Below are 16475 nucleotides of genomic sequence, written 5' to 3' on the forward strand. Positions count from 1 at the left end.
ACTGTTTCTTGGATTGACATTTCTACATTGTAGTCATTTAGCAAATACTCTTATCCAGAGAGACTTACAGGAGCAATTAGGGTTAAGTGCCTTGCTCAAGGACAAATTTTTCACCTAGTCGGCCCAGGAATTCAAACCAGCGACGTTTTGGTTACAGGCCCAATGCTCTTAACCGTTAGGCCACCATTGACTTACGAGGAATTGATACCTACCGCAAGATCAGAAAACTATATCAAATTAGGATAAAACATGGTACACTAAGTTCCTCAGTGAACTTGGTTTTGATCAAATCCTGACCTCTTTGTCCAGTATGGCGCCGTACTCCACATAGTCATTGATAAGATGAGCCGGTCCCATAATCTGAGCTTTAGTTCTGACCCAGTCCAGAGAGAACATCAGAGAGTACAACTCCTAAAGAGAGAGGGGGGGAGGAGAGGAGAGAAGGAAGGGAGGGGTGTAAGGGTAACAGAAAGAGAGAGAGATATATACAGGGAGAGAGAAAGAGACATTAGCGACTTGTGCTTGTCTGGCGAAGGGCTCCATCATACGGAGTGGTGCTTTTATCTCCATCAGACTGTTGAACAGCCATCACACCATCTCCTGTAGCAAGACGCAAAGAGAGACTCGCTCACAAAACACACACCAGCTCAAAGTCACACACACCAGCTCTCTCACACACAAGCTCAAACACAAGCTCTGAAAGTGTTATTTGGGTTGTTAATTGGATTTAGTTTGATTATTTGTGTACCTGTTAGGAGCTAGTAACACAAGCATTTCCCTGCACCCGCTATAACATCTGCTAAACTGTGTATGCGACCCAAAAATGTTGATTTGATTTAGATGTGTGTGTTTGTGTGTGCGTACCTGTGTGAGGTTGGCCTTGGCCATGTGGTAGGTGAGGAATCTGAACCAGTAGAGGCACTCTTCATCTCCTGAGGTGGGGGGACCCTGGCTGTAGTGCTGCTGGTACTGACGCACCACCTTGGTGTGGAGGCTCTGGAACACACACACTTGTTCAAAAACATACCATATTATAAACTGGGTGGTTTTAGCCCTGAATGCTGATTGGCTGACAGCGGTGGTATAACAGACCATATAGCACAGACATGACAAAACATTTATTTTAACTGCTTTAATTACATTGGTAACCAGTTTATAATAGCAATAAGGCTCCTCGGGGGTTTGTGGTATATGGCCAATATACCACGGCGAAGCGCTGTTCTTTTGCACGACGCAACACGGAGTGCCTGGACACAGCCTTCAGCCGTGGTATATTGGCCATACACCACAAACCCCACGGACCTTATTGCTTAATTATAGTAGATTGATGTCCCAATAATGCAGGGCATAGAAGACATGAGTCTAACTGATTCATTCTATAAGTGACTGTCTAGTTTTCCAAGTTCTATGTACATTGATTCTCCAGAAGACAGTGTTTTCCTTATACAGTGGGGCAAAAAAGTATTTAGTCAGCCACCAATTGTGCAAGTTCTCCCACTTAAAAAGATGAGGCCTTTAATTTTCATCATAGGTACAGTTCAACTATGACAGACAAAATTAGAAAAAAAAATCCAGAAAATCACATTGTTGGATTTTTTATGAATTTATTTGCAAATTACGGTGGAAAATAAGTATTTGGTCACCTACAAACAAGCAAGATTTCTGGCTCTCACAGACCTGTAACTTCTTCAAGAGGCTCCTCTGTCCTCCACTCGTTACCTGTATTAATGGCACCTGTTTGAACTTGTTATCAGTATAAAAGACACCTGTCCACAACCTCAAACAGTCACACTCGAAACTCCACTATGGCCAAGACCAAAGAGCTGTCAAAGGACACCAGAAACAAAATTGTAGACCTGCACCAGGCTGGGAAGACTGAATCTGCAATAGGTAAGCAGCTTGGTTTGAAGAAATCAACTGTGGGAGCAATTATTAGGAAATGGAAGACATACAAGACCACTGATAATCTCCCTCGATCTGGGGCTCCACGCAAGATCTCACCCCGTGGGGTCAAAATGATCACAAGAATGGTGAGCAAAATTCCCAGAACCACACGGGGGGACCTAGTGAATGACCTGCAGAGAGCTGGGACCAAAGTAACAAAGCCTACCATCAGCAAGGGCATTGAAGATGAAACGTGGCTGGGTCTTTCAGCATGACAATGATCCCAAACACACCACCCGGGCAACGAAGGAGTGGCTTCGTAAGAAGCATTTCAAGGTCCTGGAGTGGCCTAGCCAGTCTCCAGATCTCAACCCCATAGAAAATCTTTGGAGGGAGTTGAAAGTCCGTGTTGCCCAGCAACAGCCCCAAAACATTACATTTACATTTAAGTCATTTAGCAGACGCTCTTATACAGAGCGACTTACAAATTGGAAAGTTCATACATATTCATCCTGGTCCCCCGTGGGAATTGAACCCTGGTCCCCCCGTGGGAATTGAACCCACAACCCTGGCATTGCAAGCGCCATGCTCTACCAACTGAGCCACACGGGACCACAAACATCACTGCTCTAGAGGAGATCTGCATGGAGGTATGGGCCAAAATACCAGCAACAGTGTGTGAAGACAGAAAACGTTTGACCTCTGTCATTGCCAACAAAGGGTATATAACAAAGTATTGAGATAACTTTTGTTATTGACCAAATACTTATTTTTCCACCATAATTTGCAAATAAAAATTCTACAATGTGATTTTCTGGATTTTTTTTTCTCATTTTATCTGTCATAGTTGAAGTGTACCTATGATGAAAATTACAGGCCTCCTCTTTTTAAGTGGGAGAACTTGCACAATTGGTGGCTGACTAAATACTTTTTTGCCCCACTGTATTGGATTTCAGAAAATATGAATATGAATATAATTCCAACACATTTGACAAAAGTTAACAAACATCAAACTTTAGATACATTTCAAAATGGCCACCAGCATACATAACAACCGTATGTAAATTAAGATAGAGGTGTATATGTTGGAGTCAGTGGAGGCTGCTGAGGGGAGGACGACTCATAATAATGGCTGGAATGGAGTGTTTAATACCATTCCATTCACTCCGTTCTGGACATTATTATGAGTCGTCCTCCTCTCAGCAGCCTCCACTGGTTGGAGTGTTTGAGACCCACCTCTAGACCAGAGCGGTTCATCTCAGCCAGGAAGTCCAGCTGGAGGTCATGGAGGTAGTAGAGGTAGGGCCGGTGGTGACAATCACGGAACAGTAGGGACTTGTTCACAAAGTCCTGGAGAACGTCCTCCACCTCCTCCGGTTCTAGATCCCACAGAACCGACAGAACCTGCAGGCAGAGGAACATGGAGGACACAGGTTGGTGGTGGCACCTTAATTGGGGAGGACTGGCTCATAGTAATGGCTGGAACGCTATTCCAGACATTATTATGAGCCGTCCTCCCCTCAGCAGCCTCCTTTGATGGAAGAACAGGCTTCCATTTAGAGACAATGGCCTGTTTCCTTGTCTTATCTCTTATTATCTTATTCCCTCCTCCATTCCACAAGGACAGCTCACAGTGTCTCCATGGGTTGTGAATACTTTTTGGCTGAAGGTGCGGGATAGCCTTACCCTAACCTACTGTAGCCTAGCTTAGTTTAGCCTAACCTGACCTAACCAAGCCTAGCCAAATCTAACCTTACCTACCCAAGCCTAACCATAATCCCCCCCGGCCAGTCTGACCTTGGCAGGTACTTTGACGTCCTTCTCCAGCACGGTGAGGTCAATGTACAGCTCCCTGTGTTCCTCAGACAGGACCTGGATGCTGGCAGCCATGGCCTGGTCAAGGGCATCGTAGTCATACGAAGACGACTTACGGATACGCTTGAACTTCTTCTGCTGGAGCGTGTGCAGGTAGTAGGCCCAGCGGTCCGGGAACTCCCGCAGCAGGGCCCCGATTAGGGACACCACCAAGGGGGAGCCTGGGGAAGAGAGGAGGGTAGAGGAGGGGTTTAGGTAGGCTGGTTGATTGTGCCAAGAGTTGAGATGTAACAGAAATTGAATTTATTTGTTTTGATACATTTAATTATTCAATGTATTGAATTTAAAATTTCACTAATTGAAATTGAATTTCATGATTTAGAATGGAATTCTACAAGTCGTTGAAGGTTAACAGAACTTTAAGCGGGCATTAAGGGATCCTTTTCTCCGAAGTCTATGCTCAGACTAATTTGACTATCAGTTTTTTGACTCAAACAAAAACAGGCTCACAGCCTCATACTCATTTGACTGATGTCCTGCGGGTAAGAGATAACTGAACATAACCACTATACAAAGCAAGCTATAAAAAGACATGAATAGGTGTACTGTGTATTGTGAAACACATTGTTCTGAAATAGCGCCTGCCCTACAGAGAAAGGTGCAGCTGAACACAGAGGATCCACAGTACACCAGGTCAAGACCTGATGAAGACAGAGCGCTCAAAATATTGGTTTATTTTTTATGAATCTTTTGTCATGGTGAAGAAAGTGCTGATTGTGTTTTTCTTAGGTCAGTGTCTTTATTATATTTAAAATATATATTTTATTATAATGTATTTACGATTGCATATCTGCAGCCAGCACATTTGTGTTCCAACCCAACACTATCACAAAGAATCAATGAACCATCAAGCTCTTGAGAAGAAGAATCTGCTAAAGTGCAATACTTTTAGATAGAGTTAAAATGTGAACATTAGTAGTTTAAGAAATAGTAATACTATGATTTTTTCTGCTCTGAACTTTTAGAACTGAACTTGACTATTGATATTGCAGCCTCTGGGTAAAAGGGTAGATATTATTAATGTTGCAGCCTCTGGGTAAAAGGGTAGATATTATTAATGTTGCAGCCTCTGGGTAAAAGGGTAGATATTATTAATGTTGCAGCCTCTGGGTAAAAGGGTAGATATTATTGATATTGCAGCCTCTGGGTAAAAGGGTAGATATTATTAATGTTGCAGCCTCTGGGTAAAAGGGTAGATATTATTAATGTTGCAACCTCTGGGTAGAAGGGTAGATATTATTGATGTTGCAGCCCTTGAGGCAGTTACTTGATGACAATGCACCTCTTCACAGGGCTCTTCACACTATCCTCCTGTCAGTATCACTATGTAACGGACCCTAAAAACTGGACTCAAGCACAGAGGTACTGCAGAGAGAAGTACACGGACCTGGACACCGTAAGCAACATGGAGGATATGAACAGACTGAACCACTTGACTATAGACAGCGATTATGATGGAGCAGTGTGGATAGGACTGAAGAAGGGACAGAATTCCAGGTGGCAGTGGTCTCTGGCAGACATAGACTACTATAGTAAGGGACAGACTCAGTTTAGTGAATTTTGGGACCAAAACCAGCCAGAAAATTTGAATGAAGATTGTGGTGTCATGGAGAATTCTGGAAAATGGCACGACTATTTTTGCACTGCTCAACACTTTCCAGTGTGCTACGACGGTGAGTGACATACTACATGTAATCTAGATAAAAACACACTAACCTAGTAACACCAGAGGACACCAGCAGCACATACAATTTCAACAAGTAACAGATTACTGTGGGGTTATCAAGGTCGCAACGTTTGTCTTTCAAATTTCTGTCTTTCAAATTTTGTCTTTCAAATGTTTTGTCTTTCAAATGGCACTGATCCAAACTCTGATCCAAACTCTGCTGGTTGCATTTGTCCCCATAGGGACTAAGTCTCCAGCTGGTCGTTTCCTAATGGTTCAACAGCTAATGACCTGGAGGGAGGCTCAGCTCTACTGCAGAAAGAACCACATAGACCTGGCTAGCGTGAGGAACCAGACTGAGAACAAAGAGATCTGTAACGTGGCCGGGAGGAGCAACGTTTGGATCGGCCTGTTCAAAGACACCTGGGAATGGTCGGACCAGAGTAACTCCTCATTCAGATACTGGGTCGACAGAGAACTGAACGAGTCCTGCGCTGCTTGGAATCGCAGTACCTCAGGCCAATGGATAGACATAGAATGTCTTATGAAATGTCCCTTTGTTTGCTACGGTAGTAAGTTAAGATCCCTTATTGTGCCACCGAACTCATCTCCTTAAAATGGGATGTTGTTTTGTATGCAATGGTGAATGTTCATCTTAACTGTATGTGTGTATATAGTTGAAGTCGGATGTTTACATACACTTAGGTTGGAGTCATTAAAACAAAAATTTGGTTGAAGAATGAGTTAACAAACTATAGTTTTGTGCATGACAAGTAATTTTCCAACAATTGTTTTCAGACAGATTATTTCACTGTATCACAATTCCAGTGGGTCAGAAGTTTACATACACTAAGTTGACTGTGCCTTTAAACAGCTTGGAAAATTCCAGCAAATTATGTCATGGCTTTAGAAGATTCTGATAGGCTAATTGACATTATTTTGACTCAATTGGAGGTGTACCTGTGGATGTATTTCAAGGCCTACCTTCAAACTCTGTGCCTCTTTGCTTGACATCATGGGAAAAGCAAAATAAATCAGCCAAGACCTCCACAAGTCTGGTTCATCCTTGGGAGCAATTTCCAATCGCCTGAAGGTACCACGTTCATCTGTACAAACAATAGTACGCAAGTATAAACACCATGGGACCACACAGCCGTCATACTGCTCAGGAAAGAGACAAGTTCTGTCTCCTAGAGATGAACATACTTTGGTGCGAAACGTGCAAATCAATCCCAGAACAACAGCAAAGGACCTTGTGAAGATGCTGGAGGAAACAGGTACAAAAGTGTCTACATCCACAGTAAAACGAGTCCTATATCGACATAACCTGAAAGGCCACTCAGCAAGGAAGAAGCCACTGCTCCAAAAACGCCATAAAAAAGCCAGACTACGGTTTGCAACTGCACATGGGGACAAAGATTGTACTTTTTGGAGTAGTGTCCTCTGGTCAGATGAAGCAAAAATAGAACTGTTTGGCCATAATGACCATCGTTATGTTTGGAGGAAAAAGGGGGATGCTTGCAAGCCGAAGAACACCATCCCAACCGTGAAGCACGCGGGTGGCAGCATCATGTTGTGGGGGTGCTTTGCTTCAGGAGGGACTGGTGCACTTCACAAAATAGATGGCATCATGAGAAGGAAAATTATGTGGATATATTGAAGCAACATCTCAAGACATCAGTCAGGAAGTTAAAGCTTGGCCACAAATGGGTCTTCCAAATGGACAATAACCCAAGCATACTTCCAAAGTTGTGGCAAAATGGCTTAAGGACAACAAAGTCAAGGTATTGGAGTGGCCATCACAAAGCCCTGACCTCAATCCCATAGAAAATTTGTGGCCAGAACTTAAAAAGCGTGTGCGAGCAAGGAGGCCTACAAACCTGACTCAGTTACACCAGCTCTGTCAGGAGGAATGGGACAAAATTCACCCAACTTATTGTGGGAAGGTTGTGGAAGGCTACCTGAAACGTTTGACCCAAGTTAAACGATTTAAAGGCAATGCTACCAAATGCTAATTGAGTGTATGTAAACTCCTGACCCACTGGGAATGTGATGAAAGAAAAAAGCTGAAATAAATCACTCTCAACTATTATTCTGACATTTCACATTCTTAAAATAAAGTGGTGATCCTAACTGACCTAAGACAGGGAATTTTACTAGGATTAAATGTCAGGAATTGTGAAAAACAGAGTTTAAATGTATTTGGCTAAGTTGTATGTAAACTTCCAACTTCAACTGTATGTGTTAGACGCAAGACCCTCAACAGTCAAGAAGATACAGGTAGTGAGAGTGAGGATGACCCAAACTTGGACCTGAATAATGCTAAGGAGAGGGAGGCCATTTTACAGCAGGTGAGTCTCACCCTCTTAATTTCTAGACTTTTACCTTCATTTAACCATGCATGTCAGTTAACTCTTTACACTCATACCCGTTTACGGGTTCAAAGTGGCAGATTTTATGCCCACCTGACCCAGATTGCGATTTATAATGGGCCGTTTTTGGATTGCGTAAACAACAGTAATTGTGTGATGGTGGGATGCAGGGTTGTGTTCCAAACAAAACAACAAGTCTGCTTGCTCTAGTTCCTCAACAGCACTGCTAGGAGAGCTAAAAAAACACTTTATAATTGAACACTCTTCTTAGAGTCATAAAGTACATGGAAAGGAGTGTGGTCACTTGGAGACACCATTTAGTTCTCTCACTCAAACCCTTGTAATTGTTTTGTCTTATGTTGCACCTATCCCACATTTTCCAGGAATATTCTTATCATGCTACTGGATGGAACCAGAGTATTTTCAGACTTCACTAATAACAAATGCGTTGAAAAGTTCAGTAAGGGCCTCCCGGGTGGCGCAGTGGTCTAGGGCACTGCATCGCAGCGCTAGCTGTGCCACCAGAGATTCTGGGTTCGCGCCCAGGCTCTGTCGCAGCCGGCCGCGACCGGGAGGTCCGTGGGGCGACGCACAATTGGCCTAGCGTCGTCCGGGTTAGGGAGGGTTTGGCCGGTAGGGATATCCTTGTCCCATCGCGCACCAGCGACTCCTGTGGCGGGCCGGGCGCAGTGCACGCTAACCAAGGTCGCCAGGTGCACGGTGTTTCCTCCGACACATTGGTGCGGCTGGCTTCCGGGTTGGATACGCACTGTGTAAAGAAGCAGCGCGGCTTGGTTGGGTTGTGTTTCGGAGGACGCATGGCTCTCGACCTTCGTCTCTTCCGAGCCCGTACGGAAGTTGTAGCGATGAGACAAGATAGTAATTAATAACAATTGGATACCACGAAATTGGGGAGAAAAAGTGGGGTAAAATGTAAAAAAATTAAAAGTTCAGTAAATGTAAAATGCACATAAAATCAACAGTGCAATGTTTGGATTCAGTCTTGTATCAGGTGAACTGTTGTGTCCTCAACTTAGGTCAAATCATTTTCCCATAATCTCCTAATTGTTCCCTTTCAATTTCTACCATGCTATTAGAAACATTTCAATTTAGCCTTATCCATAAAGGATTAAAAAAAACATGTTTTTTTTATTTTTATTTCACCTTTATTTAACCAGGTAGGCCAGTTGAGAACAAGTTCTCATTTACAACTGCGACCTGGCCAAGATAAAGCGTAAAGGGTTAAGAATGAATTCTTATTCACAATGACCAACTCGCTGTGAACAAGTAAAGTCCACTGCTCCTTACATTGAGAGTTCTCCAAGTAATGATAAACCTTTCAAACCGTAAGAGTACAGGTACCTACATATGAAAGCATATAGCTGCCATCATTAAATTTTTTATGCAAATTTTTAATCCTACAATGTATTAATAAATAAATATTCAGTAAATTTAGGTGTTCAGGGCATAAAGCCTGGTTCTGTTCCTCAGATAAAGGAGAAAATGAAGGCCAATGGGATGACTGGGAACTTCGAACTGAGATGGAAAGAGCAGCCAGATGGAAAGGTCTTCCACAAGGAAGAGAAGAAAGAGAACGACGGAAAGAGAGAAAAAAGGGAGCTGAAAAATAAGGAAGAGATTTGAATAGAAGCACATGGAGTTAGTGTGTGGATCGGTTGCCATGTGCCACCTATAATTAATGATTCCCTTCTCATCTCACATTGTATTCATTTATCATGAACCATTATTAACTATGATAATGCCCGAGAAGCAGGTGTTTGGAGGAAATATTTGCATCGTCTCAGGCAGCAAACCAATATATCCTCCAAACACCTGCTTCTCGGGCATTATCACTTTTATACAACGGGTTACCAACATATTCAAATAATGATTGACATATTTTAACTAAAAAAGTTTTGAATTTATTGATGAATTTGTTCATCCAATCGGTTTGGTTGCCAGAAACGCGACCCAGTCGTTCAGTCTTTTTGAAATGCATCTATGGACGCAACCCAGTCGTTCCTTCTAAATGTTCCATAGCCATACTGGCTGGCAACGTTCTTATCCTTTGCTTGTTAGCTAGCCAACTACAGTTAACTTACAGTCACGTCAAACAGTGCAGCATGAACAACAACAGTAGCTGCATTTGTTTAAGTTGTTTTCTAGTGACATTTACTTGGATACATCTATAACAATGAGCTAATGATGCACGATTTCTCCTGGCATAGAAAATGCGCTTTCTTGTCAGGACATTGTCGTTCAGAGGAGACAACAACACAATCACTAAAAACTGAAGCTGGAAAGACTGCAAACTAGCTGCACTTTGTTTTGTTTGACCTTTTTTCAATGTATATTTCTGTGTCTATATCCATAAAAATGATGCCAGCTGATTCATGATTTGTATGTATGGGTCAGCTGGAGATTGAATTTGAATATTGAAACAATGTTGCAAATGTTGGAGACAGACGGGAAGGTTTATACAAATATCTGCTGTTGAAAACTAAATGTTAGTCTAAAAGAAATGTGAGAATGTCTAGATGCTTTTTTATAGTGGAGAACAAGTTTATAAATTGCCTGGCTGGGCTGATGACACAGTGGAATGCGCAGTCAGATGCAACAGAGTAAATAGGCATTTTAACGTCATAGATTTAGCCGGTGGTAACTTGTGGAATAGACACCAGCTGGAATGCGATTTTAACCAATCAGCATTCAGGATTAGACCCACCCTCTGTATAATGTACTATTATCTATCCATACTATTACAGTATACCACGTTGCTGTTTTATTTTATGTTTAATTTGCTTGTTATCTATTCATGATCTGTTCATTATTTCTATCAATGTTTTTGGTCACACTACATAATGCCTACCAAATCATTGATAAGAAAATGTAATACTTTATTTCTCTTGAATATGTGAAATAAATGGACATTTTATTGTAAACCTGAATGGAATTTTCATTTCATTCAAAACAATTTCTTTTGACACTATAGCTCCGTGTGCGTGTGTGCATGTACCTTTGCACTCTCGGACAATGCTGCGGGCCTGTTCTGGGAGTCTCTGGGGTTTCCCGTTGACATACAGGGCGAGGATCTCCAAGGCCTGACCCTCCTCCAGACCACTGTCCACTGCCACCTCAGACTTAGAACCTGGACACAACACACACACACGTACACGCATGAGTGCACACACACACACACACACACACATATGCACAGTTTAAGCAGGTGCATTGAGCATAATGTTTGAGAAGTGTTCTATAAATGAAGTCATCATTATCAGTAGTACTGTAGTAATGTTAGTATTAATATCACTGGTATTACTCATACACACCGCTGACACAGTCGGCTAGGCTTCTGTCTCGGGTGGTGAGCAGTACTCGACACTGGATGTCAAAGGCCTTGAGCACCGAGCTGTCCCAGATGTCATCCAGTATCAGCAAAGACCTGCACACACACACACACACACACACACACACACACACACACACACACACACACATCTAATTCAATTGACAGGAATTGTAATGGAATTAATAGCATACAATAAATCACTCCAGAGATTAAACTTCTGAGGTCCAACTGAACGTTCTACTCATCATTAACAGCCACCATTTAGAAGGAATGGACCAACTTGAAAAGTTGGCTACCAGTCCACATCAATACACTTCAACCCTGGGGGACTGACCTGGGGTAACGACGGAGCATGAGGAAGCGTAGTCGCTCCTTGGCTTCCTCCAGAGAGCCAGGAGGCCGGTGGATGGAGGACGAGGGGTCTTTCTCCTGGCTCTGCTGCTCCAGGCGGAAACACAGTGACTGGATCCTAACCAGTAGGTCAGCCCGGTCCAGCTGGCCTATGGACAGCCAGTGGACTCCTCCTGGAAAACACTCTGGGGGGGGGGTGGGGGGTCAGAAGGACCAGTGTGAGTGTGTGTCAGAGAGAAAGAAAGACAGATGAGAGAGAGACAGATGGAGAGAGAGAGAAAAAGAGCCAGTCAAGAGAAAAATGTGATAACGAAAAAAGAAAACACAGAGAGAGAAAGAGAAAGAAAGAGAAAGAAAGAGAGAGAAAGAGAGAGAAAGAGAGAAAGAGAGAAAGAGAGAGAAAGAGAGAAAGAGAGAAAGAGAGAGAGAGAGAGAGAGAGAGAGAGAGAATGACAGACACAAACAGAAACAGACAACAGTCAAGAGACCAATGCGATAAAGAACAGAGAGAAAACGGAAAGTGAATGCAGAGAGAGAGAAAATGAGCCTTCTCTACATGTATTAACCCCCCCTGAAATGTATCTTGGGTCAGTTTGACATTTGACCCATTATTGGGTTTGGTTAGGATTGGGGGAGGAAGCTGATCCTAGATCTGTACCTAGGGAAAACTTCACCCCGGAGCCACCTACCTGTGATGAGGGCGTGGTCTCGGACTGCCTCCGCAGCCAAGACAGACTTGCCGGAGCCGGCCATGCCGAACACAGTGACCCAGCCGGGCTCCTTCTGCAAGCGGTAGAGCTTCTCCCTGACCCGGTTCACCAGGGCTGGCCGGCTCACAAACACCACAGGTCTCTGAGGCACGCCGCCCTCACTCAGCACCGCCTGGACTGGAACAGGGTAATACAGCATTATATATAAATGCAGTATGTTGCCAATGGAATAAACAGATGGGTCAAACATGGCAGAGAGACAGAGAGGTGCGCTAACATACACACACAGACACACACACACACATGCAGTTGAAGTTGGAAGTTCACAAACACTTAGGTTGGAGTCATTTAAACTCATTTTTCAACCGCTCCACAAATATCTTGTTAAACTATTGTTTTGGAAAGTTGGTTAGGACATCTACTTTGTGCATGACAAGTCATATTTCCAACAAGTGTTTACAGACAGATTGTTTCACTTATAAATCACTGTATCACAATTCCAGTGGGTCAAAAGTTTACATACACTAAGTTGACTGCCCCTTTAAACAGCTTGGAAAATTCCAGAAAATGATGTCATGGCTTTAGAAGCTTCTGATAGGCTAATTGACATAATTTGAGTCAATTTTGAGGTGTACGTGTGGATATATTTCAAGGCCTACCTTCAAACTCTGTGCCTCTTTGCTTGACATCATGGGAAAAGCAAAATAAATCAGCCAAGACCTCAGGAAAAAAAAAAATTGTAGACCTCCACAAGTCTGGTTCATCCTTGGGAGCAATTTCCAAATGCCTGAAGGTACCACGTTCATCTGTACAAACAATAGTATGCAAGTATAAACACCATGGGACCACGCAGCCGTCAGACCGCTCAGGAAGGAGACGTGTTCGGTCTCCTAGAGATGAACGTACTTTTGTGCGAAAAGTGCAAATCAATCCCAGAACAACAGCAAAGGACCTTGTGAAGATGCTGGAGGAAACAGGTACTAAAGTATCTACATCCACAGTAAAACGAGTCCTATATCGACATAACCTGAAAGGCCGCTCAGCAAGGAAGAAGCCACTGCTCCAAAACCGCCATAAAAAAGCCAGACTACGGTTTGCAACTGCACATGGGGACAAAGATCGTACTTCTTGGAGAAATGTCCTCTGGTCAGATGAAACAAAAATAGAACTGTTTGGCCATAATGACAATTGTTATGTTTGGAGGAAAAAGGGGGATGCTTGCAAGCCGAAGAACACCATCCCAACCGTGAAGCACGCGGGTGGCAGCATCATGTTGTGGGGGTGCTTTGCTGCAGGAGGGACTGGTGCACTTCACAAAATAGATGGCATCATGAGAAGGAAAATTATGTGGATATATTGAAGCAACATCTCAAGACATCAGTCAGGAAGTTGAAGCTTGGTCGCAAATGGGTCTTCCAAATGGACAATGAGCCCAAGCATACTTCCAAAGTTGTGGCAAAATGGCTTAAGGACAACAAAGTCAAGGTATTGGAGTGGCCATCACAAAGCCCTGACCTCAATCCTATAGAAAGTTTGTGGGCAGAACTGAAAAAACTTGTGCGAGCAAGGAGGCCTAAAAACCTGACTCAGTTACACCAGCTCTGTCAGGAGGAATGGGCCAAAATTCACCCAACTTATTGTGGGAAGCTTGAGGAAGGCTACCCGAAATGTTTGACCAAAGTTAAACAATTTAAAGGCAATGCTACCAAATGCTAATTGAGTGTATGTAAACTTCTGACCCAACTAGGAATGTGATGAAAGAAATAAAAGCTGAAATAAATAATTCTCTCTACTATTATTGACATTTCACATTCTTAAAATAAAGTGGGGATCCTAACTGACCTAAAACAGGGAATTTTTACTCGGATTAAATGTCAGGAATTGTGAAAAACTGAGTTTAAATGTATTTGGCTAAGGTGTATGTAAACTTCCGACTTCAACTGTACATAGAGCTCCCCTGCATACTATTTCCCTGTATCAGAAAAGGAGGGCACATCTCAGACTGCCCTAGTCTCCTCGTATTCTCCATCCTCCACCCTGGGGGGCAGCTCACCATAGCGGGTGCCCCCGTCTGAGAAGCTCTTCTCAGCCTCAGGGGAGACCAGGGGCAGGCTGTTGTGGAGCAGGCTGGCCAGATCTCCGTAGCTCTCGCGGACCAGAGCGTTGTAGAAGGAGATGTAGGCCTGGTTATCCTTCCTCAGGAGCAGCTCCAGCAGGGCCGCCGCCTGCTCTCTCCTGGTGGGCTAATCAATGGAGAGACAATGTGAATTTTGAAACCACTTTATTGCTTTTCTTACGCCGATGCAGTTCTTTCAGATGTCCGTAGTGTTGTGTTTAAAAAGCCCTGCAATCTCTCTGACTGCAATCTCTCTCTCGCTCTCTCCCCCTTCCTCTCCTTCTTCCTCCCTCTTTCTCCCTCTCCCTCCCTCTCCCCCTTCCTCTTATGAGGGTGTTTGTTTGGAATAAGGAACCCAATCGTTTTCCCAGCACAGTGCACTCGGTTGTGGGCCAAATTCAAAACAAACACTTTTATACACTTAATCATCACTACACACTTACCACTATGGACATAGGAAAGTGTATGAAAAGGGTGCTACTGTACTCCCCCAACCTTGCTCCTGATCCTGTCCTCCTCGTCCCCCGTCAGCACGCCGTCACTGATCATGTGATCCATCAGGTAGGAAGCCCTGATGTCCTGCTCCAGGCTGGAGCGTGACTGAAGCAGGCAGCTCCGTGCCCCTTCCTCCATCATTGCCATGCCAACGGGCCAGACCTGGTCCCACCACACAGGTGGGGTGGCTGGGCTGGAATGGTGATTGATTTGCAGGTGATGGGAACTGCGGAGAAAGGAAGTTGCATGGATGGATGTAGTATGGGCAGTACTAGCTCTGGTCCAGGGTGCTATGTGTGGCTTGAGCCTTCTTGAACAATAATACGTTGAAGGAGGCTCAAGCTGCACGTAACACCCTAGACCAGAGCTAGGACAGTACTACTACATTTTTTACATTTTACATTTTAGTCATTTAGCAGACGCTCTTATCCAGAGCGACTTAGAGTAGAGTGCATACATTTTACATACTGAGACAAGGATATCCCTACCGGCCAAACCCTTCCTAACCCGGACGACGCTATGCCAATTGTGCGTCGCCCCACGGACCTCCCGGTTGCGGCCGGCTGCGACAGAGCCTGGGCGCGAACCCAGAGACTCTGGTGGCGCAGCTAGCACTGCGATGCAGTGCCCTAGACCACTGCGCCACCCTACTACTAGCACTGCTGCCTCTTAGTAGGACTCCTGTGCTCCACCTAAAATAAGACTGGAAACTGATAAGAGCTCTGATAGGTAGATATACAGTATGATGAAGATCCTTGTAATACTACAGTGCCATAAAATATTTGAAAATGCTGCCCTTACAAAAAAAGATTGCAGTTTTGAAATTGCAGTAAAAGTGCAGTAGCAATCGCAGTGCTAGCTGTGCCACCAGAGACTCTGGGTTCGAGCCCAGGCTCTGTCACAGCCGGCCGCGACCGGGAGGTCCATGGGGCGATACACAATTGGCCTAGCGTCGTCCGGGTTAGGGAGGGTTTGGCCGGTAGGGATATCCTTGTCTCGTCGCGCACTAGCGACTCCTGTGGCGGGCCGGGCGCAGTGCACGCTGACTAGGTCGCAAGGTGCACGGTGTATCCTCCGACACATTGGTGCGGCTGGCTTCCGGGTTTGATGCGCGCTGTGTTAAGAAGCAGTGCGGCTTGGTTGGGTTGTGTTTCGGAGGACGCATGGCTCTCGACCTTCGTCTCTCCCGAGGCCGTTCGCGAGTTGTAGCGATGAAACAAGACAGTAACTACTAACAATTGGATGCCACGAAATTGGGTAGAAAAAGGGGGTAAAAAGAAAAGTACAGTAGACTGTGGTATTTTGGAGGCAGTATTTGCAGCATACTGCGTTCTGACTGCAATATATTTCTTAAGGACAGGTTACTTTTTTCTCCATGAATGTGGTTGAGAATGGAATAAAAGTCTGACTGACTTGACCATCTAACGTTAATTTGTAACAGAAAAACAACAATTGAGACTACTTTCGTTATCCATCTCCTCCATTCAGTCTGCGTGCACTGACTTGCCCAGATATTGCGATGAATCAACGTCAGGAAGTTAGCAAATTTCCTCTTTAGACTTGGTAGTTAACTACAACGTTACGGTCTAACGTTAATTTGACAGCTGTGGGACACAGCACTGTAACTAGCCGACATTCCCAAAACTACACAGCA

The 16475-nt window shown here is 44.1% G+C and overlaps 2 protein-coding genes across 5 annotated transcripts in view; one reads left to right on the forward strand and one right to left on the reverse strand.

The window, feature by feature from the left end:
* LOC129865137 (apoptotic protease-activating factor 1-like) overlaps positions 1 to 16475 on the reverse strand; it is a 67715-nt gene that overhangs the window by 50395 nt on the left and 845 nt on the right. For 2 of the 4 annotated variants that reach the window (XM_055937641.1, XM_055937640.1), the window contains exons 2-11: positions 14822 to 15047; positions 14264 to 14453; positions 12190 to 12387; positions 11484 to 11685; positions 11130 to 11242; positions 10814 to 10945; positions 3682 to 3920; positions 3121 to 3288; positions 865 to 996; positions 298 to 411 (exon numbers count right to left, since the gene is read on the reverse strand). In XM_055937641.1, coding sequence (XP_055793616.1) covers positions 298 to 411; positions 865 to 996; positions 3121 to 3288; positions 3682 to 3920; positions 10814 to 10945; positions 11130 to 11242; positions 11484 to 11685; positions 12190 to 12387; positions 14264 to 14453; positions 14822 to 14968 — 1635 coding nt within the window. In that variant the 5' untranslated portion in view covers positions 14969 to 15047. Of the gene's footprint in view, positions 1 to 297; positions 412 to 864; positions 1011 to 3120; positions 3289 to 3681; positions 3921 to 6409; positions 6532 to 10813; positions 10946 to 11129; positions 11243 to 11483; positions 11686 to 12189; positions 12388 to 14263; positions 14454 to 14821; positions 15048 to 16475 lie in introns of those variants that run through there. The other 2 variants (XM_055937642.1, XM_055937643.1) reach the window with 2 other exon arrangements.
* Positions 4388 to 6136, forward strand: LOC129865139 (secretory phospholipase A2 receptor-like). Its single transcript, XM_055937648.1, has 3 exons — positions 4388 to 4488; positions 5052 to 5432; positions 5668 to 6136. Exons 1-3 carry the CDS (start codon positions 4404 to 4406, stop codon positions 6039 to 6041), a joined length of 840 nt encoding a protein of 279 aa, XP_055793623.1. The 5' UTR covers positions 4388 to 4403; the 3' UTR covers positions 6042 to 6136.

This window comes from Salvelinus fontinalis, chromosome 11 (genome assembly GCF_029448725.1).
Source record: "Salvelinus fontinalis isolate EN_2023a chromosome 11, ASM2944872v1, whole genome shotgun sequence".
NCBI classification, from domain to species: Eukaryota; Metazoa; Chordata; class Actinopteri; order Salmoniformes; family Salmonidae; genus Salvelinus; species Salvelinus fontinalis.

What these genes read in the sequence shown, in the direction of transcription:
- LOC129865139 (XM_055937648.1), top strand. Translation starts at nt 4,404, where the DNA reads ATGAAGACAGAGCGCTCAAAATATTGGTTTATTTTTTATGAATCTTTT. An exon ending in GCTGATTGTGTTTTTCTTAG is followed by an intron (nt 4,489 to 5,051) that starts GTCAGTGTCTTT and finishes ACCTCTTCACAG; the next exon opens with GGCTCTTCACACTATCCTCC. An exon ending in CTTTCCAGTGTGCTACGACG is followed by an intron (nt 5,433 to 5,667) that starts GTGAGTGACATA and finishes TTGTCCCCATAG; the next exon opens with GGACTAAGTCTCCAGCTGGT.